Here is a 22380-nt window from a genome sequence, read left to right on the forward strand (position 1 = left end):
GGTACCGTCGGGCTCGGATCGCCACACTCTAGTGTGTGTATGTGTCCCCTATTGGGGCCTATCTGAATTTCTGTCTTTGAGAGATATTATTTTGTAATATAACTGAATTTTCTATCCATACATATAAATTTTAAATATATTAAAATGATAAGGCATCTCATCTCTAGTAAACTGCGAGTATCAGTTTACTGGCGAGTATAGGCTATGTCGTGGCCGGGCCGAGTGTCCTCTTTTTTGGAAATCAAAATATGGTCACCCTATGCATTCAAGATTTTTGCTTTTGCCTGCAACTTGTTGATCATCAGCTGGTTTTGGATGTTTCATCTTCCTGAGTGGTTTGGATGGTTAACTACACCTGCCAACATAGAGCTTGTCAGTCCATAATTGGCGTGTATGAAATACAAATACTGGTGTGGTTTTCACTGGTATTGTCATGATATTGTTGGCTTGACTTGACTTGATACTGGAATTTCTAACTTCAATACAATAACAAGGCTTTAACATTACAATGACGACTTTTCTTTTGGTTAGTACCAGAGAACAGCAGAGTGCCTGTAGTATTGACGAAAAGAGAGAACAAGACAGTGCAGCTCCTATTAGTCTGTCGGTCTGCGAGAAACGAGGACTGATACCATTTCAAATACTCCAAATTGGTAGGTATTGACAGTCTATATTTTCAACAACAATAGTTTCCTCTTTTCCAACATTTTAACCTGATGAAGTTCCCAGTGTAACCAAAATGTTGCTATCATTAAACTCCTTCGGCATGGAGTAAATGCGCAAGCATTACCTTTTCTTTACCGACGCTGTTGTAGGATAGCCTTGCACCTATTGGATGTGCATATAGTTACACTCCTTCAGTTCTGTGGCGACCAATATATTCAGGCCTCTCTGGCCGTCAGTAAGGTCAAAGCACCAATTAGGGCCACAGTATAATAAAGGTCGACCACGATGAAGGTCTGCCCTACAGCAGTGGTTCCCAACTGGTCCAAAAGTGGGTCATTCTGAATGGGCCTTATAAGACTCGTGAATGTGTTAAGTTCGTAAAACTAGCTTAACGACATGGCCAAACACTAGTATGATGCTTAATATAATAAACTGTGTGGACCTTAAACTTAAGACTAAGAAGAAATCTGAACCCCGTGGCTGGACCAGTTGGGAACCACTACTCTAAAGCATCCAGATGGTGCTGCCTCTTCTATACAACTTGTCGAACTTAACGGGAAGGCTGAACCAGAATTAACAAACTACAGATGGCTGATCTGAAAACAGAGATACAAAGGAAAGCTGACACGCTGGATATTTTTTAACATGACTTTATTTATTAAAAAAAAACAACCCATAGGGTTTCATACAAAAAATACTTGTAATAAGTAACAAGAATGCATTGCAAACATACTTTCTTTCTTTTAGTCTCCAACTGTGATTTTCTTTGCGCCCTGAAAAACAGATTTTGTGAAACCACCACAGCAGAGATCTCAGAGTGAAATGTTGTCTATGACAACCACAGATCAGATACAATGATTATCCTCACATAAGGTGCGTCCCACAATTAATGGAGCATCGAAGTTGTATGGAAAATGTTTGGCACTTGCAGTGTCAACAAATTACAGCCAATCACCAAGCTGGGATTTGGAAATCAAAGGTGAGGTTCCAACAAGTTTAGAGTGTTTTACCTAGAACGTTTCACTCTCCACATCACTAACATTGTTCAAACAAAACTTTAAAAAGAAACTGTTGTAGGCAGTAGTAGAGCAAAATGCATCTATCAAAAAGTGCAATAAAGGAACAAGCCATACTTTTTTTAAACACTGGTACATGAGAAAATAAAGATGCTGTATGAGGTTCTATGGGCATCTGAGGAAGGTTCTTCTACATGGAGTAATTCTCGAAGGCAACAATATTCCTGACGCATTCTTTACAGCAACACAAACTGGCTGGAGTTAACAAAATAGATGGTTCCTCTAGTGAAATCCCTTAAAAATACAGGGTTTGACAGGAATGAAAAAGCATCATGAGGAAAGGCAAACCCCAAAAAGTCAAATATGTCACAGCAGGCTGGGGCTGACTCATACAATGCTTGGCCCCCAAAACATAGTCATGAAGTGTCTGTGAATGGACAGTGAGACCCTGAAAGTCTGAGTCTCTGGAAGAACTGCTTATTCAGAAATGTAGCACGTCACAGCTGCTGTGGCTCGACCTCCAGAGCACCAAGAGGAAGACTCAAGATCAGCGAAGGTGATGAAGCGCGGTGAAGGAGTGGACAGACCAGGCAAGTCTCTTTCTGTCCATTTCCACAGTTGTGGCTTTACCTCTCCATCCAACACATCCTCTCTGGAGTTTGGACCTTCTGCTCCTTTTTAAGTGCTTTGGATGGATGGTCCCTGAGAGCTGGACCATAGTCCTTGAATCTCTGCTGGACTTCAACAGACCGGCATCATGCGAGGGGTGTTGCCATTGTACTCCTCCTCAGCCTGGAAAAAATGACAGCTTTATTAGACTAACTATCAGCAAAGGTAACATATTAGCTTGACAGAGAGTGTTTTGTTCAGATATTGGAAACACTTGGATAAGACACCCACCTCACTGTATGCTGGAGGAGGCGGGAACTGGAAGGTTGGAGTGTTCATAAAGATGGGGCTGTCATCACCATCAAAGTCGTCCAGCAGTGGCGTGAGGGGCTGGTCCAGGCGGCAGTCACGGCTGATGTCACAGTAGCTGGGAGGCTCTGAGGGCATCCGGAGAGACACCCAGCTCTGGGAGGCGTTGCTGACTGAACCCTCCTGACTGCTCACGCTGTTGCTGCGGCTGCCCAGTCCGGCAGTACCAATGACCAAGGGCAGCTCCAGGACCACCTTCTCACTACCAGGAATGTGGATGTAAATCTGATAGAGGAATAATAAACGTTTGTTAATGCATATATAAAAACACTGATTTTCAATTCTCAAAATTACACCACAAAAAATCTCATTGCAGCAACTGCAGGCTTACCATTAAAGCATACTCCACACGGATGATGTTGCAGCCCAGCATGGATGGTTTAATCTTTGGTACCCTGATGGTTTTTCCCTGCCAGGCGTCACACATGCCGGAGATGATGTGGTTACCACGCACTGCAGACAGCTTCTGCCGAAAGACTTTGGTGCGGCCGTTGGCCTGGTAGATGTGTTTGGCGATGATGGCTGCCTTGGGCACCACAATGCGAGAGCAGGTGTTCTCAAACTTTGCGTTGATGCAGATGTCTTCGCCTTCGCAGAAGCCACGGCGGTCGATTTTTACATTCAGCGACACCTGGCCATCAGGGATGAACATGCAGGTGACCTTCTTCTCCTTCATGCCACCTGTGGGAGACTGAGAAGAGGCAGGAAGGTCAGACTCAAGCATCAGCTTATTGTAAATGTATAACCAATCAACACAATAGAGCTCAATATGTTTGATCTAATGTTTGAGCTGAAGCAAAACATGCCACGCTGAAAAGCTGATTTGTTATTCAGTGTCAGTGAACTCACCAGCAGGTCTGGGGTGTTGATATCAAGGGGCTCCTCCACCTCAAACTGCTTTTTACACTCGAGGACGGGCTGGTGTGGCCTCTCCATGATAGCCTTCACATAATAGTGGACATAACCAAACTTCCCCTTGTATGACGACACCAGCTGCCTGTAAGAACATGAGTAAGGAAAATCAAAACCAAAAGCTTTCTGTAAAAGATAACTCAATGAAGAACCATGACTCCAAAGATGATGTCATATTAATTAAGAAACAGGGCCTTACCCATGCTGGGGGAGCTCAAATCCAAAAGTGTACTCGTACTTGTTGCCCGGCCTCAAGACAACTGATCCATCAGAGTCTGGAAGGAAAATATTAAATAATTAAACACCTTGTCTTGACTACTGTTTCATTGCCAGCTGTTCAATTCCACATGGGAAACATGAGGGGGATGGCTATCAACTCAGGTCAACAGGAGTCACCCTCCAGTATGCTGTAACGGGAAATCAGGGAAGTTCCGCTTGGATAATCCCTTAACGCCAATGAAATGACTCATACTTGTAAAAACCAGGGAGCAGCAAGGCATAAAATCAATAAAGCATGATGCTAGCAACTCGCTCAAATTAACTACGAGGACTTTTTAGCTGTATGTGTGACTGCAGAGGATGATAATGTGGAAAAGTAACCGTACCTGTGGGCTGGTCGTCCAGTCGCAGGACCTCTTCATATCTGAGGTACTCGTCCTCCTGTCGGCATCGCTGCTTGCCTTTAGCGTACTCCACCTTGGCGCAGCCCAGACCCAGAACCTTCATTGCGGACACACGAGTCACATCGTTCACTTCCACTTCTATCCGTCCAGAGACCTTGTCCCCGCCGCAGTAAAAAGTCTTGCTGGGGTCCGTAAAGATAATTTGAAAGGTTTTCACTCTCTTCGCCATAGCCACCATGACTGCTTGTAAGTGCTTATCTAATAAACCGATAAAACCAAGCCTCGTTGGTGAACTACTCAGTCGCTATTAAACGCTTGCTTGTGCAGCGAAGTTTATCAGTTTCTACTTCTCTCTGCTGTAAACAAAGGGAACACTGCAGGTTTTATATGTCGAGACATGACCAACCATATGAGCAGCATGGCCCAGCGCGTGCACACTGCTCCCATTGGTGGAAAACCTTTGTTTGTGTCAGCGCTAGCCAATCAGCGCCCGGAATCGACGCGTGGACACTGCATGGCTGGGAGAATGTAGAGCGTGCTCAGCAGATGTGAGGAGACAGGACAGGAAGTCGCAGGCACACAGAAAGAGAGGTGCTTTTGTAGTAAACAAACTGAGACCAGGGATCAGCTACGTATATGAGCATTGATCTGACTCATCGGGAGACGTCCAAGTGAAGGTGTTTCAGTATCGAACATACTGATCCTGAATATCCCTCAGGCTATTATTAGTATCAACGGGATTATGCTACTACAACATACAATAATAGGAAAAAAGGACAATAATTTACAGAGCAAGTGGTGTGAATGCTGGCTACTGTATGGAAATGTAGTTGGTAAAAATGTCATAATGAGTATAATACATATTTAATTGGGATTTTTTATGCCTTTTAAAGATTTGATAGTTGAGGGAAGAGATTTTAGCATTATTTCAAGACACTGAGGACACATTTACTGAATCTATACCCAACTCCCTGTCACATTTTTAGCCAAAAGTATCCCCCTACAGAGTTTTGTTCATATGCATTCATAGTGCATTAAAGTAGGCTACATTTTGTGGGAAATACCCAGATGGCATTTGATTCAGCTTATTAATTAAGATAGAGTGTTGATACTGGATTGTTACTGGCCACTAACAATATCCGCAAAAGACATTTCAGGTGTAGTTATGCGACCACATCGATCTGGTTCAGAATAGTGAAGGATTTGTAACTACCTTCCAGTGTACCTTCCGTTGTTGTAGGCCTTAAGAAATTATCTCATTCTCCAGGGGTAAAAGTGTGTAGCCTATTCACCTAACAAAAATGTTTTAACATTTCGTCAACTACTACAGCCAAGACAGCTCAGGTGTAGTTATGGGACCACATCGATCTGGTTCAGAATAGTGAAGGATTTGGTTTAATCAGGGGTAGCTACCTTTCAGTGTGTACCTTCCGTTGTTGTAGGCGTAAAGAAGTTATCCCATTCTCCAGGGGTAGAAATGTACACCTATACACCTAACAAAAATGTTTTAACATTTCATCAACTACAATGTATGTCTACAGCCAAGACAGCTCAGGTGTAATTATGCGACCACATCGATCTGGTTCAGAATGATGTAGGATTTGGTTTAATCAGGGGTAGCTACCTTCCAGTGTACCTTCCGTTGTTGTCGGCCTTAAGAAATTATCTCATTCTCCAGGGGTAAAAGTGTGTAGCCTATTCACCTAACAAAAATGTTTTAACATTTTGTCAACTACAATGTATGTCTACAGCCAAGACAACTCAGGTGTAGTTATGTGACCACATCGATCTGGTTCAGAATAGTGAAGGATTTGGTGTAATCAGGGGTAGCTACCTTCCAGTGTACCTTCCATTGTTGTAGGCCTAAAGAAATTATCCCATTCTCCAGGGGTAAATGATAAAAGTCAAGCTTCACAGTTGATTCCTGAGCTTGGAAATTGCAGCCGATCAAACAATCTGAACTCAAGCTCAATTTACTGACATGTTCTGGAGCTTTTGACTGTATTGCACAGTCTGACTCAGCATGAAAGGTTCTAACTTCTGCAGATCCATATTGTCATGAAACTGATTCTGAGCATGTTTTCACTTCCTATCCATGTTGCCCTAAAAGCTGAACTTGATATTCAGTCATGTGATTGATTGTGATTGATGTCTTTATTTCAAACATGTAAAATACAACAAAAACAGCAGTTTAACACATATGAATAACAAAAAGAAAATAAAGACAAAACAAATTCCATCCACAGATTGCCCCAATTTACATGTGGGAAATGACATGACCCTGGACACAGTAGTTGATATTATAATGACAAGCACTATATGGAATGTGAAAGTTGGTGGCTGAATGTTGAGGGCATACACTTCAAATGCCATCCACAGCAAGGCTGGATTCCCAACTGGCTGAGCCTGCAAAGCTCCAGGTTCAATGCATGTCAACTGTTTGTGCTAATTTCAGTGAAAGTTTCTTTGGGAACAACTCACATGATAAGGGGCAATCTTCCACACAGATTATCAGGCTCCCATCAGATTTGGTCACCCCACGGATATTGACTCCATGGCTTCAGCCTTGGAATGGATGCATCAGAAAACCTGACTGTACCTAAAGATTTGAGTTTTAAGTACAAAGGCTGACTGAAAGGAAAAATATATATACACCACATGTGAACAGGAACAAGTTTTGCAACAACTGTATTTAATGAAGGGCTGTTGTACTGGAATGCATTTTGCAGACAAGCATGTCTTCCATCTTGAAGGTTGAAGGACTGCAGCACAACAAATACATGCAAACCATTCTGACGTTGTGTTTCATCAGTAAAAGTCTGATGGTGCAATGAAGCATTGTTCAAACATCAATATCATTTATTCCAGAGAAAGTTTTAGGTCCAGACAACATGGACATCAGTCCCTCTGTGGCTCCCCCTGGCTTCATGCTCATAAGACTTAATTTGGGTTATGAATACATATGTATACTGGGGCCAAAAATAAAAGATGATAATGACTAGGAGAAGTTTTTGAATGTGTGTGACCCTTAGGAAATTTCCGTTGTAATGTGTGTGCATGGTGTCATGTGGCTGGCACTGGGGCCCACTGTTGTTGCTGTGGGCTGGGAATAGAAACTATTTTGGATCCCATGTTTCCCTTGTGTGAACTTTTACCCACTTATTTTATAATATCACCAGGAACATTTTCCGTCATAAAACCTTTAAAGGAGTTCACCCAATTTCCCAGTCTTCGAGGATGAATCATGCCTGCCCTCATGGACTGATTACTGAAGGAGTGTAGCAGACATAAACCCCAGGGCTTAAAATCCCGCCCATGCAATAGGCTATGACTTGAGTTTACTGTCAGACATTTACTGATGCTTGTGTGATTGGGTGCTAATAACTAGGTGACCCATGTGTTTTGTGGTTTATAGAGGAAAGCACTGCTGCAAGTGAGTTAGTGAGGATAGAGTGACTCTGACCAGTGGAATGACCAATTGTGAGCTCCACATGGCCATGCATGTCAAGGCATACTGAGCATATGGATGGACTGAAAATAGGTGGGGTGTAGGGGGGGCGGTTGCTTGTGTGCAACCCAAACAGGAAAAGCCCTCTTCAAGTCAGGTCACTTGAATTTATATGACCCAGTATTGCAAATAATAATTTTCCTCAGGGGGCTTTACAGTCTGAACAGCAGACATCATCCTTTGTCCTTAGACCCTCACAGCAGATAGGGAAAACTCCCCTCAAAAAGACCCTTTTCAAGACGTCTCCTTTGAAGGACTTAATGAATGCGGAGCTCGTCATCGTGGCACAGTCATTCTGCTTGTGTAAATATACTGCTCACTAGTGGAGGAAATATGCTGCTACAGTTGCAAACTTGAATCTGATGTGCCAGCATCCTCCCACAGTTCTGGGGGCACTTTAAGCAGATTAGATAAAATACTAATCTAAAAATACTAGAGTGCAACACAAATGGCCACCTCAGCAAATGAAGCAGGGGTGTAATTTACAGGGGGGGGGACAGGGGACATTCCTCTGCACTTTTTCCAGAGGGCAGGCAAAAAGGCATGGAGGTTGGAATGGTGTTTGTATCTTACAAGTTGCAGGAAATTATGCAGAGAATGAATGGAGAGTATAGAAATGAGAATAACTTGAAAATAAAAAGAATTTGAATTGACAACAGTATCTATTATGGTGAAGCTTTGAGTGTCTGGTTTAACCCATTTGTGCCCAAAGACTATCAGAAAAAAATTCACACTTTTATCAATGATAGTCCCCAGGGAAAATCCTACATTTGTAATTCTTATATCACGTTTTTTTCTACCTCGGATAGAAAGTAGTTGACTTAGGAAACAAAGTGAGAGTCTCTGAGGGGTGATGGTCAGGACATGGGAAGCAGGTATTTCTATTTTTAGTATATATTGCAGGAACTCTAATATAAAGGCTACAGGAAGATGCATCACCTGTAGGTGTGGTTTTATCCTCAAGGACTCGCACCAAAAGAAAAAATGTACCTAAATTCACCCTAAGAACTTGTTACTCAGTTCTGGAAAAAGTCCACACAACTGTCTTTTTAGATCACAAATCAAACTGAGAGGGTCTTGTGCTCTGAATGATACTATTGGTCTCTTCTGAGGATGGCGTGCTCCTCTGCCAATCAGTTAAGTTAATAATGAAATGAAGGGAATCAGGGCCTGAAAGCTGCACACTTTAGTACAGGGGTATCTGGAAAACTAAAGCCCTTAAGACAGTTTCTTCCTGTATTAACAGTGTCCTCCCCATTTTTTAAATAAAATTCTGTCCTTGAAAGGGGTCACTCAACTCTTTGCATAATTATGTAACCATGTGAATTCAAACAATATCCATACTCTTAGGGCCTTTAAGTGTAGCCTACAACAAGGCTGCGAACTCCGCAGATTTATAACCTGTAAGAATTGATTCTTGGGCAACTTTAAGGCAGCAAAAATCAGACTGCTGTGATTGGAATCATTAAAGCATCCCTTAACTCCATCTGCGATATTTGACATTTCTTTGAAAAATTTAGTACCAATTGTTTCACCCTCTTAACCCACTAATTCACCCCCTCCCTCCCTCCCTGATCCTTGAAGAGGCTAGCAGACTGTGGGTAAAGCATTTCCTTAATGAAAAACTGCACTGCTGCCCCCTACTGTTCTGGACAGGATCCCACAGTGATCCACTTCAAATGTACAAATAATAGACCCAAAAATAGTTAATTTTACAGACAAAATTCTCAAGAATAAAAATGAAAATAACAGCGAAGTGATTACATTCTGCCAAAGAAAAACACTTTCCTAGATATAGTATACATTAGTTAATGGGTTGCATGGGATATTACCATGTTGTCTGAAAGCGACAGCTAAGTAGGCATTTTTAACTCATTTGTTCATAAATATTAGAAGAGACTAGACAAGAGTTGAACTGTTGATATTTTATTTATAGAGTACACAGTAGACAAAGGACAAGGCCAAATCTGATGCAGTAAACACAGATGTCTTTACAAAGTTTTGTCATTTGCAAGAGTGACAGTTCATCTATCCAAAAGCAGGTGACAGCAGATCTGTGCTGACAGTCGTGCTCTCAGCTGGTTACGGATGGCTCGGCATAGATCTGAAAATGAAAGACGCAACACTTCAGCAGTTACACTCAACAGTACGTCTGTTACTTATGTCTAAGGGGCTAGTCATTATACCAATTTACTTTTATTTATTAATGAGACACACTAACGAATATACATTAACAGATAAGAGGAAAAGCAGGTCATGTTCCCAACAGGTCTTCCCAGCAGGCTGCTGCAGAAGCCCGTTGGGATGGTTTTTGTTTTCTGGTCAAGTCCACAGCAAGTCAGGTACGGAGAGTCCTGAAAGCCTTGGTATATGACCAAACCTAAAACAACCTAAACACCACTATAAAGCACGTCACTTGCGTCATTACTTACAGTGAAAGGCACCTGAGAACACCTCAGTTCATGATTCCAGGATCGTTTCAGGATTCTAGGGGGGAAAAAAGGTATTCAGTTATTCAAAGTTATTTAATGTTTGCTGGATCTTTGCAAAACCTTTAGGTGTAGTTCTCAGTTTTAAGATGTTCAACCTCTGCTGGCTAATTTATACGAACAAACGTTTGCAGTGTACAGACAGTTTTCCTGTGTTGAACCCGGACACTTTGGATTGAGCTCTAAAAAGAGGAAGCCATTCCTGATTCACTTCTGGTTGATGATGATAATGATAATAATAATAATAATAATAATAATAATAATAATAATAATAATAATAATAATACATTCCTTTACAAATCGCCATGTGTTCTGCAGTAATATCCCACAACGCTCATGGCAGTGAACATGTGGGTAAAGCGAAACCACAGATTTACTCTCCGAGGCATTTCCAACGACATGACCCTACGGTTAAAGGTCTGTCGGGATAGACCTCAGTTTTCACTGAGACAACTTTCAGTTCACTCACCTCTGTTTCTGAATCCCTGCTGAAGCCTTAGATAAGGAGGCTGTCCTTTGCTGCAGAGGAAACCTGAAAGAACAATAAAGAGTATTTAAGTGAGGAATGTGCCAATCAACACACGCAGTTTCAGTTTTTGTTCAGGTGTCTCACAGTGATCTTTAATACCACCTGGAAACAGTAGCGTGGACATTCCCACACAAAAACTGCATTTTAAAAATTTGTGTTTCAACAATCATACCAGGACTCCAAACACATGCAGCATGGAGACCAACGATGCCAGATGTTGAATTTGTCTCGCACTGACTTATGAACTAACCAGCTGATGATCCAACTGGCTGCAGATACCACACAGTGCTGTCATTATGTACATCCAATCATTGGACAGATACTGAAATTGCAGACAGAAATCCACTTACAGCTGTCATGAGATCATGAGTCTCACACTTTTGCCATCAGTGACCTGAAAACCAAATGATTCCCTGCTGAAGCCTGGGACAGGGAGGCTGTTCATCGCTGCAGCAGAAACCTGGAAGAAATCAGGCAGCAGAATTAGGAATCAGCTTTTAGTCAACACCACAAAGTAGTAAGAGTCCTGATTCAAAAGATGGGGACGCTGCTCCATGGTGTAGTCATTAAGCAGCTAACCTAACCCTATATGTTAAGTTCAGATACAAGGTCAAGACATGCTTTCTTTGACGAGTGCTTCAAAAGACATTACAGGACTCTTAATAAAGCCACCTGGAAACAGTAGCGTGGAAATTAAACTGCTTGTAAAAGGATGTGTGTTTCAACAATCATACCAGGACTCCAAACACATGCAGCATGGAGACCAACGATGCCAGATGTTGAATTTGTCTCGCACTGGCTTTTGAACTAACCAGCTGATGATCCAACTGGCTGCAGATACCACACAGTGCTGTCATTATCTACTATTCTGTTCTCATCTGCCAGCTGACCTGTACATTATACAGATCACTGTTGATTCTGGTGGGCTTTACTTTTACAAGTAGTTTGTGTCCCTCCTGCTATCACACCTGTCCATTTATAGCAGCCACCTGTTGGTTTGTTCAACCACTTGGTGGTGGTGAGGGGGGTAGCATGCATCGTGGGGAAAAAGTGATGTCATTTCATGCCTTCTGTACTTACATTGTGTTGTTGCATCTGTGCTGAGGGGCAGGGCAGTCAGAAAACCTGCAGAGGGCAGAGCGAAGGTGAGAATTTGTTTCCAGAACCACTCACATACTCCGACATCAGTGCAGCGTGTTGTTCAGACAGGCAGCTGTCACTCACACTTCAGAGCAGTTGAACATATTTAGCCAATCATCATGACACTGCAGTCAACAGTAGATATGTTGTGTAATAAGAATTACCCAGCTTGCCTGAGGTCCTCAGCACCTGCAAAGGACATGACCGTTTCAGTTTACTGCCATTAAAAACACATTAATTCAATGAATTCAAATTTACAGCTGTCAGTTCCCATTAGTAACACTGCTACAGTCGGCAGCAGTGGGTTGCAAGAGAATTAATTGCTCTATGCACTGTATGAGCGCTATGGCCCACCTGACAGGACCAGAGCTCATACTGTGCCATCAAATAGGGGCTGCAATAGCCTTTGGACACTTAATGTAATGTGCACGCATTGTTAGGGTTCTGCTTTCTTTTTCCATTGTTCTCCGCTCCCTTTGCGGATAAATTCCTCGAACTTAACTGGGGCGATCAATCCTATTACTAAGAACAAAAATACTAACCTCATGTCCCACAAGGGCAGCGCGAACTGAAGGATAACTTCCCAGGCACCATCATATCCAGCAACAAGGTCATGTCCTGCAAAAGAGAGGCTGATTTTAATAAATGAATTTCCATCTTAATATGCCTCTAAAGTACTTTGTAGGTGCAGTATATTTTCAAGTCATTTTGTACATCTATAAAGCAGTAAACAGAGGGTGAATGTGCCAGGCCTCATTGTCACCGTTCAGCAACCAACAGTGCAGAGGTGAAAGCAAAACCTGACGTTCTATAGCCACTGCTCTTATCCCGGGATCAGCCCACTGCACAGGACAATCCCACTGACAGATCTGCACTGTGGCACTGAGGTGTAGGACGAGGTGTCCAGCAGTGATGCATCGATTTCCAACTATAGCAACACATTTGAAATTAGAGCTGGAAAGATTGATTAGTAGCCAATGCTTAAATTAAAAATTGGCAAGTGATCTGATAATTTGAGTAATTTTAAGAAAGAGTCAAACTTCTGATTACAGCTTCTTAAATGTGAATATTTTCTGGTTTCTTTACTCCTGTGTGACAGCAAACTCAACATCTTTTGGGTTGTGCACAAGATACTTGAGATTTTTGGGAAACACTGATCAACATTTTTTGCAAATTTCTGACATTCAGTAGACCAAACAACTAATCGATTCATTGAGAAAAATTCAAAACTTAACTGACAATGAAAATATTCTATAATTGCAGCTGTATTTTATTGTCAATGAACTTAATATTTGTCATCTTCAGCCCCAGGGTCTCAAATGTGCCAAGTTTGAAACTGAGAAAAATTACAGGCCATCTGTAATCAAGAATGACAGGGAGAAGCGCTGACTGAGTTTGCAGCATAGTCTGAAGGTAAAGCTTATCTTATAGCTTGTAAACTCAGTGTGTAACATTAAATGTTCTTAGGAATGTACACTATTCACCGATATCGGTGCCTTTTCATGCACGCTCTTTAACGGTACTGAAGGTACACCTTTACACGACAAGACATGTAGACTGGTCACAGCAAGATGAAACTAATTCCGTCCATTAAGTAGTGGACATTACCATATTTTAAAAAGTGACAAATAAAATCCTTGAGTTGAGGAAAGCCTTTTTTTTTTTTTTTAAACAGAATCTGTTCAGTGCAAATAGTTTTTTTAGCAGAAATGAATAAGACCTGTAGAATATGGAGATCTTTATGAAAGAAGCCCTTGTCCTGCATGAGATGTCAAGGATCTTTGGAAATCTGAATAACCAATGAGCTTCTTCGTTTTTTGAGCTTTAATTATTTGTGTAATTTTGGCTATTAAAACACATGGGATTCAAAGGGTATTTACAATTAATAACGTACTATATAACAATTTAAAGTTGTCTTTCCCTCCCTTTAGCCAAAAATAAAAAACCCAAATCTTGCATCCCCGTTCTCCACCACTCCTTTCTCCCTCATATGTAATGAACAATCCCTAACACTAACCACCGAGGGAGGGAAACGCTAATGTTAGTCGTCGGGTAAACACATTTCGATACAACCCCGTTACAAACTACTAACGTTACAGTTAATTCAATTTGTTAAAACTCGACACACGTGTCTTCACAAACTTACGCAAACTCAACACTCTCCATGTGGCCGTTAGCTATTTTAGCATCGTGCTAGCTAGCTAGCTGCTAGCATAGTGAGGCTACAATGCTTCACGAGGAATGTGAGGACGTTTCGTTTCAAATGTCAAATACAATCACATTAATGTAATGTTACTTATCAACAGTGGTCGTGTGTGCAGCTGTGTGCTGTGTCTGTTCGGTGAAGAGTTAGATTACCTGCATGTTTTCCGTCTGGCGCTGCAGAGATCAGACAGGGTCCAGTGAGAAGAGAAACCCGGAAAGTGCTGCTAACGTATTTATAGGATGAGTTACGTCAGTTGAATACGGTTTCCGGTACTCTGTTGCATTCAGGGACACTCGGAAATCCAATATTTTTATCGATCCGTCCGACATCGTCCCATGGATATTATTATAGGCACTGATTTCTTTATCTGAAAGGTTCAAAGTTTTTTTTCTCCACTGCGGCCAGCTCCGCATGGATTGTGATAATTCGTGATTTATACATGTGTGATTGAATCCTATTGAAAATTAAAATCTCAAAAAGGTTGGCAAAAACTAATAGATTATGTAGACATTTTCGTCTTTTCCCCGAATTGTATATATTTGTTGTACAATTACATTTATTTTTACATTATTTTATAGCATGAAATATATTTTGTGCATTTTTTTTTTTTTTTTGCAGCAAATGAAACATACACTCCATGTAGCCCTGGGCAATACGTCCTGAAAATTATATCACAATATTTTTAGGCTATATCCCGATACACGATATATATCTCAATATTTTAAGTCATCAGTGCTAGTTCTGGGAGACAAAATACAACATAACAATATTTCTGACCAAATACCCTCTCTGACGTGACAAAGTTGTGGGGGACTATTGTGTTTTTTGATCAACAGTCATCAATAATGTAGATACAACAAATAAGTGGGTTGAGGTAAGCATTAAAACAAATACAAAAGTCTGGTAATCACTTTCATCAATTTCTTATAATGCAGCCTTTAAAATGTAATGTGTCCAAAATCTAAGACGATAATAATAATAATGCCCAGCCCTAACTCCGTGTGCAGAATGTATATAATGAAACTGAATTCATAAAAGATATATATCGTGATTTTACGGTACAGGTGAGTTGAGCAGCCAGAAAGGAACGAGAGGCTCTGATTTCAGTAATAATTTCTCAGATGTTATATACCAAATACAGCGACAGTACATTTTATTACACATTGGATTTTCTATAAATTTCATTATTGTACAATAATAAACATGTATAACTTATTAAAATTCTGTTTTGCTGAGATTTGCAAGAGATTTCTCCTTCCTGGCCATGAACATGTCAAATTTCATGATTTTACTAGGAAAATCAATCTTAATAAGGAAGATTAAAGGCAAAGTCAGCTGAAATTACATTATAACACGTTCATAATTTCCTCATATTTGAAGACTCCTAAAAAATTCATGTGATTTTACTGTTTTTTTTTCCACATGCAAGCAAGTAACATGTTCTGGTAGAAAACCAAAAAAACAGTATGTACCACAAAATTAACTTGTCACCAATGAGGGGTCAATAAGGTTGGGAATCACCAAAGAACTATCTCTCTAACATCTATCCATGTCCACTGGAGAGGGATCAAATTTGAGCTCATGTTTATTGACTCTGCCATTACTGGCTGATTTAATTATTCAGTCTGATACACAACATTTCAACTCACTTACTCAAAAGGCATTTCATGTATACAATTGACACAATTAGGGAAATCATTTCCATTTTAATTAAAACCTATGTTACTTGCTTTGGATCATGTCATACAAATGCTCTCAAGTACAAGTTAAGAATGTCAGCAGTCCACTGAAGTATGCCGACAGGTGGAAGATACAGAGGAACAAAAAAACTTCAAAGTACTACATCTTTTAAATACAAAACAATGACAAGTGGATACTTGGCTTAAAAACCTGTTGCTTACATTCTTTTAACAAATAATTTAGAAAAGTTTTGCATTGCAAATGTTTCCAAGTTAAGCCAACAAATAAATCCCCATCGGTCTCGGCAAACTAACACTAAAATCACATTTAAAATGAAAGTAGAAAAGAAAAAAAAAAAAAAAACAGGTGTAACTCATAGATCGGTTTCAACAGAAGGTTAAACACATCATCTGGATCACTGACTATAACATATCTGTCCCAAATGTTTTAAGTGTGTCTCAGGTCATATATTTAAAAAAAAAGTAATAATAAAAACTGTCATTTATAGACAGCAGGGGTTGTTAATGTTTAAAAGGTCCCTTCACACAGTTATTCCAGATTTAAAAGGGGTTTGCAGGAGCAGGTTGATGCAGAATTGAGTAGTGGCCGAAGCATGTTCAAGTGTAACCTTGATTTCCTGCTGTTCCAAAGCTACGAGTCCTTGACTGTCACAACTCTTATCTAAATTATAAACAAGCTTTTCTCAGCCCATCAATCTGGTGGAAAACTACACTGTATGTGTGACTTCAGCTGTACAGTTCTGCGGTGACTCTAGATGTGTCTGCGTCAGAGTCCTTCATCATCACTCCATGCTGTCTGGGTCTGCCTGGGCCATGTAGGCATCCAGCTCAGCATCCAGGTGACCTTTGGTCTTTGACATGTAGGCGTCCAGCTGGTTGTCCAGTTGTTCACGGGTCACAGTTGGTCGACCAACGCCTCGGCCCCGCCCACGGCCGCGACCACCTCTACCGGCAAAACCACCGCGTCCACGCAGTCCCCCACGGCCTGTCCAACAACACACACAGCAATAAGGACAATTAAGTTCAATGTTTATTTACGGTCATTTGGTTCAACTGAGTATTTTTTCCTGCATAAATAGATAAATAAACATTGTTAACCCCTCACCTCTGGCTACTCCTCCTCGTGCTGCTCCTCGGGACAGAGCTCCTCCTCTGCCACCAGGCCCTCCACGGTGGCGGCCTCCTCTACGCATTGCCAAACGGCCAGCAGAGCCACGGCCTCGCATAGGGCCACCTGAAGAAGACACTCGCTTTCCTGTGCAACAGAAAGTAACAACAACACTCAATGCAAACCAAGGACAAACAGTAAAGACAACAAAAAGTCGACAGCCATGAGAGAGTGGCCCTGAAGTTGGAATAGGAGTCATGATAATTGGTAAGATACAGTGTGAGGTTGTGGATACACACCTCTCAGGGAAAGAGCTCCCCTCATTACTCCTCCTCTGGCTCGTCCCCGCAGGCCACCCCTGGTCATCCCCCGCATTCCTCCTCTGCCTCCAGGAGCTCCTCCACGCATCAGAGTCCCCATAGGCCGGCCCAGCCTGGCCTGGATGTTGCTCTTCCCCAGGCGCTGCTTCAGGCTCTGACACAAGTTATTCACGGACGCAATCATGACAAAATTAAATCAGACGGTGGGCAATCCTGAAGTAAAGTCATCCTACGGGTGGTGGTTCTGGTGGTGTGCTCAACCAAAGCCGTGTTCAAACAACAGTAGCCTTGCATAAACAGTGTGGCTTGTTTGAACAGGACATGTCCATCACTTCCGTCAAAAAAGGTGAACAAGGTTTTATAATTTCATTTCTATGATATCACCTAAAACAAGCGTGCATAATTCCACATTATTAAAACTAAATCATTGAGCAGAGACATTTTAACACAACTGTGATGGTCTGTGATCTCAAATACTTATTTCTGGTTTAAAGTTGCGTTAATCAATTTTCTGTCACTAGGGGACATAAAAAACAGCATAACACACAGAACAGTGGTCTGCGGACCAGATTAAAGGGCGACACACTGACCATTTCCTAATTCACAATGAAAATAAAAGGATTCACACGGGGATTTTTTTTTTTTTACTTTGAATGTAAATAAGGTGCCAGATTGCATAGAAGAGCATCAAAATAGAGCTTATTTATTCCCAGCGAATAAACAAACTATAGGATCCCTCTGGACACCCCCGACAGATTTCATATATAATTTATTAATGTTTGTTTATTAACCAGGCAAAGAATCTCTGACATATAGGTGCCACCATATCCCATGAATAATAGTTATTAACGTGTTAGCAAACGAATGCCTACTTTCAAACCAAGACACAGGCCCAAAATTGAAGTGCACTTCACCAATTTTGACTGTCAAGGTCAATTTTGACATCTTTAGAACTACTAGGCTTGTGAAAACAGTTGTACGGATAGCGTCTAACAAAAGACGCCCTTGAGTGGCACTATGGGTAACTTTTGGAAATGACACATAATCAGGGCATGTCAGCCCATATCAGATCTGTCCCTCCCATGTCTTACAACTTTCAGAGAATCAATACCAAAATGGTTACAATACTTGTTTTTGTTGGCCTTGAATAACTTTTTGCTGCTCGATGTTACACCATGTTTACCACCTTTTGGTGCTAGACAGGTAGCAGATTTATAGGAGCCTGCAGAGAATTTATGAGAGCTATTTTGAACATAATTTTGGAGTAGCAAAAAAAACAACAACCAATGAGCTATAAGATGCTAAAAGAGTTGGGTGATGGTTGGATGAGACACTGGTACGATGATCTAAGAGGAGTGTGACTGACCTGCAATATCAGGCATAAGGTTGACTGTGATAGATAACCTGACTCATGCAAATATGAAGTTTCTACACATTTCTCATTTCATTGTAAACAGCAACAATATTTACTCATCATGCAGGCTGAGATAGATACAGCTGATGAAAACGTAGAACGTCAATGTTACAGACATCCCTTTTCCATTACCTCTTTACCACAACTATAGTACTGATGCAGCTCAGTCTAGTTTCCAACATGGCTCTACCTGGTTAAAGGTCCACTGACCCTCAGCTTGTCAGATCTTTGGCCTCACCTGCTTGTGATTCAGAGCAGCTTGCACTGAGGGCCGGTTCTCCATCTGCTGGGCCAGCCGGCGATTGCGGGCACTGGCCAAATGCTGCTGTTGCATGGTGGCTCGAATGCTTACCGCAGTGGGCTGCTTGTTCTTCAGCATATTAGTGAAGCTTTAGAGGTGGGAGGGAAAAAGAGGGAGGAAGTAAAAGAAGGGGACAGGGGATATACAGAGGAGGAGGAAGCAGGGTTCCACATCAAGTAATTTCTCATATTATGGATGAAGCCACATACACTGCGGTGGCTCTTTTGATATGCAAGACTTAATGATCCACTTGTCGGCACTCATTTTCTCTCTCAATCACATGACAATCCAGAATGATTTATACTTGAATTTAGCACGTTTTCAAACAAGCACAAGAGAAAAGGTGAACCAAGATAAAGAGAAGAAACTCACAGTGCAGAGACAGACTGAAGGACAGAGGCTGAGAGAAAGTGCCAGAAGAAGAGCGCAATTTGCCACTTACAGGCCTCCAGCTGACTGGCTGGGGTGTCATCATGCTGCAGCAGCAGAGGCCCTGGACGTGAGGAGTGCTTGGCCACTCAGCCACTTACAGCATGGACCGTGACTAGTGGTTAAACCACTGAGAGACTCAGAAGGGAGGGAGAGATGGGAGGGGGAATGGGGAGCTCTGTCACGTCCAAGCTAGGACTGAGTACCTGGTCTTTTATAGACTTGGTGCAGAGAGGAGAAAGAATGACAGAACAGGAGGATAAAGGAGCATGTGCTTCACTTCCACTGGTTTGAGAGAGGCAGAAAGGATTAAGATGTGCCCCATCTTCCTTGTTTAGCTTGAGCTTTCCTCTCCCATTTATAGGTGTATACTCGTCGTATACTGTGCTGTTTAAGTAACAGGGAGCAGGAGTGCCAGGGCATTTGTTGGACAGTGGTCTGGTCCAGCATAGGCTTACCAAGGCTTACCCAGTATGACCACTACCCTCTCCCCATGTCTACATGTGTGCACTGCTCACACAAGATATTTGGCCCAGGCCAGCCCGTTCTGCTCCATGTTGCAAAGACATTTAACTCTGCAGGCACATTAAGAAATATCCACAAGACCAACAAAGTTGAGTGAGCAGTGCACACACTGGGGACAGCCAGAAGAGCATCCATGTCGGGTCCGGTCCCCAACAGTAGCCTTCCGTAGGAAGCCCTAGAACCTTCACAAGCCAAGGCTGGCCCTTGCATCTGGTGTCTAACTGCTGACAGGGTGCGTGGCGCCTCACCGCTCATTTAGAGACACTTTGGTGGTACTTTTCAGCACAACTTTTTGGGAGGAGGGTGCGCTCATTTTGACAGACTTCGCTTGCAGGCTCCTAGAAACAGACAGGACAGAAAAGAAAATAAGGTCAGCTAGTATTCACAAGAAGGAAAGTAGTGAATATTTATACTGCAATAACATGTGGTATCAGAGGAGACATTTGACTTAACACTGCAAAAAAATATATAACACAGTTTCATTTTGGGTATGGTTGGCAAAACATACAGAGTTCTATCTTCTTTACCGTTTCTATTATCAAAGAACATTTAAAAAAAAGCATTTGAGTAGCACACTTTTTTCCAATCCTGGCCAGGGCAGATCATCGTTTTCACCAGTTGAAATGACAAATGTACATCAGATGTAGCTAAATAACTTGAATTAAGTGCTCTCTGCAAGCTGGTGTTTGTTCTTAGTCAAAAATTACTTGCGACAGAAGAAATATTTCATTGTAATACTAGTCTTCAATCTAATGGACGATGTGTTTTTGTATTTTAACAAGACCAAAAGAGTGATTAGTTGTCTCAGAGGAAATGACCAGTTGCCGATTGGCTCACATCAATTTTGGATGAGTCTCCTGGCTAAACTTACATAAAATTTAAATATATTAAGCCCATCTTCTTCAGCATTTTGACAAAATAGTCCATGAGGTGTAAAATAAGAAGCACTGGCTGGAGAGGTGCCAGTTCACCTCCTGGGCACTGCCGAGGTGCCCTTGAGCAAGGCACCGAACCCCCCAACCGCTCGGGGCGCCTGACCAAAGGGCAGCCCCCTCACTCTGAGATCTCTCCACTTTGTGCATGTATAGGTCCTGTTTGTGCATGTGTGTGTCTTTCACACCTGTGTGTAATTGACAAGCAAGAGTGAAAAACATTGAATTTCCCCTCAGGGGGATTAATAAAGTGAATAAACTTAAACTTATAAACTTAAACTTTTTAGACAACAAAAGCTGATTCAGATATCTAAGGTTTAGTAATATCTTTATCTTTAGGTAGCTGCAAATGTTGGAATCACAACCTCATTACACTCTAAGGAATTTTAAAGGAATAAAACATTGAAACCCTGACTCTATGCTGTAAGCACAATACAGGTTAAAGTAATTAATGAATAATTAGATATAGTCTTATGAATAAAACCCTGAATGGGTTTGGTTATATCTCTATGTCTGAGTGATTAAAACACTGAAGGCTATTCAGGTATTTTAATTCCCTTTAGAATATACGTGTTAATTCCCCTCCCTAACCAATAATTATTTACAGCCCCAATTGCCAGTTTGGTTTTCTCACTCAGACTTAAAACTTTTCTAACATGCCCTTGATGTTTTAAATAAAACATTACATTAACCAACTCTTTCCATCACCCAAAACTATTATACAAACAAGTAATGCGAGCGTAATCACAAGATGGTGGACTCTGCAATAATCATTAGTAATGCCAGTGGGGAGGTCGGGTGAAATGCTCCAGCAGCTGTCTAGTCATTTGTCACGTAAAGACAAACATGTGCAGCCCAAGTGTTTTTCTTCTCGTGTGCTGTGAAGTAACGAAAAGGTGTATTCTCGGTTTAGTGCCACATTTAATGTGAAACGTTACTCCCTCCGATTTAAATGATGCCGTATTCATTGATGGTTGTAACGTTGCTGTAAATCTCGGTGCTCAGAGACACACGTCAGGTATAAATCTAGCTAGTTACAGGGAGGTGCGACACTTTGATTTAGTGAAATAGTTTTGAGTCGAGAATACAATGCACCTTTTTCCATTCTGTCCTCATTGTCGGTCCCAAGAAACTGGCTTGACTTGACTAACAAAACCAAGTTACCTAGCTGGGCGGACGTATCGTTTACGTTAGACTTTAACAAGGCCCGATTTACACAAGCAACCCAAATTATCAACGTTAAACCATTTAAGAAGCTGAATAACAATTCAATTGCCTACAATATAAGTTTTCAGCATTTATTACTCACAGTGAATGTTGCGTCGGTCGAAAGAAAGCCTCTCAGCCAGCTAGGGTTAGCTTGAGTAGCTAGCTAGCGTTAGCTGGTAACCGGCACGGTGTGGCCGTGTTAAGTGTCCCTATATTCTTGTATCTAACTACAAACTATAAACTTCCTAACTTGTACGAAACGAGCAAACTCTAGTTGAATTCAAGTTTGTCTTAGAGTAACCCTAAAATGCAGGAGACGGGCTGCTGCGATGCGTCTCCCTAAAATGGTGCTGCTAGCTAAAGTAACTGTCCACG

The 22380-nt window shown here is 41.5% G+C and overlaps 2 protein-coding genes, 1 long non-coding RNA gene and 3 other non-coding genes across 6 annotated transcripts; all 6 read right to left on the reverse strand.

Moving 5' to 3' along the window:
* Positions 1-1300: 1300 nt before the first annotated feature.
* txnipa (thioredoxin interacting protein a) lies at positions 1301-4560 on the reverse strand. Its single transcript, XM_050034312.1, has 6 exons — positions 4178-4560; positions 3772-3847; positions 3510-3657; positions 2992-3351; positions 2583-2885; positions 1301-2474 (listed from the first exon to the last, which is right to left on the reverse strand). Exons 1-6 carry the CDS (start codon positions 4431-4433, stop codon positions 2424-2426), a joined length of 1194 nt encoding a protein of 397 aa, XP_049890269.1. The 5' UTR covers positions 4434-4560; the 3' UTR covers positions 1301-2423.
* Positions 4561-9612: 5052 nt separating this feature from the next.
* LOC126384269 (uncharacterized) lies at positions 9613-14298 on the reverse strand. Its single transcript, XR_007569250.1, has 8 exons — positions 14220-14298; positions 12404-12479; positions 12026-12050; positions 11802-11846; positions 11072-11181; positions 10662-10724; positions 10136-10190; positions 9613-9807 (listed from the first exon to the last, which is right to left on the reverse strand). It is a non-coding gene; the product is annotated as an uncharacterized LOC126384269 (long non-coding RNA).
* On the reverse strand, positions 10498-10631 carry LOC126384574 (small nucleolar RNA SNORA18). The gene has a single exon (XR_007569319.1). It is a non-coding gene; the product is annotated as a small nucleolar RNA SNORA18 (small nucleolar RNA).
* On the reverse strand, positions 10874-11011 carry LOC126384568 (small nucleolar RNA SNORA8). The gene has a single exon (XR_007569313.1). It is a non-coding gene; the product is annotated as a small nucleolar RNA SNORA8 (small nucleolar RNA).
* LOC126384569 (small nucleolar RNA SNORA8) lies at positions 11434-11573 on the reverse strand. The gene has a single exon (XR_007569314.1). It is a non-coding gene; the product is annotated as a small nucleolar RNA SNORA8 (small nucleolar RNA).
* A 1336-nt stretch (positions 14299-15634) lies between the features above and the next one.
* Positions 15635-22247, reverse strand: chtopa (chromatin target of PRMT1a). The gene is made up of 6 exons (XM_050033891.1): positions 22106-22247; positions 20113-20202; positions 18848-18998; positions 17175-17349; positions 16873-17022; positions 15635-16752 (listed from the first exon to the last, which is right to left on the reverse strand). Exons 2-6 carry the CDS (start codon positions 20175-20177, stop codon positions 16550-16552), a joined length of 744 nt encoding a protein of 247 aa, XP_049889848.1. The 5' UTR covers positions 20178-20202; positions 22106-22247; the 3' UTR covers positions 15635-16549.
* Between the last annotated feature and the right edge of the window lie 133 nt (positions 22248-22380).

Source organism: Epinephelus moara, chromosome 22 (assembly GCF_006386435.1).
Source record: "Epinephelus moara isolate mb chromosome 22, YSFRI_EMoa_1.0, whole genome shotgun sequence".
In the NCBI taxonomy this organism is placed as follows: domain Eukaryota; kingdom Metazoa; phylum Chordata; class Actinopteri; order Perciformes; family Serranidae; genus Epinephelus; species Epinephelus moara.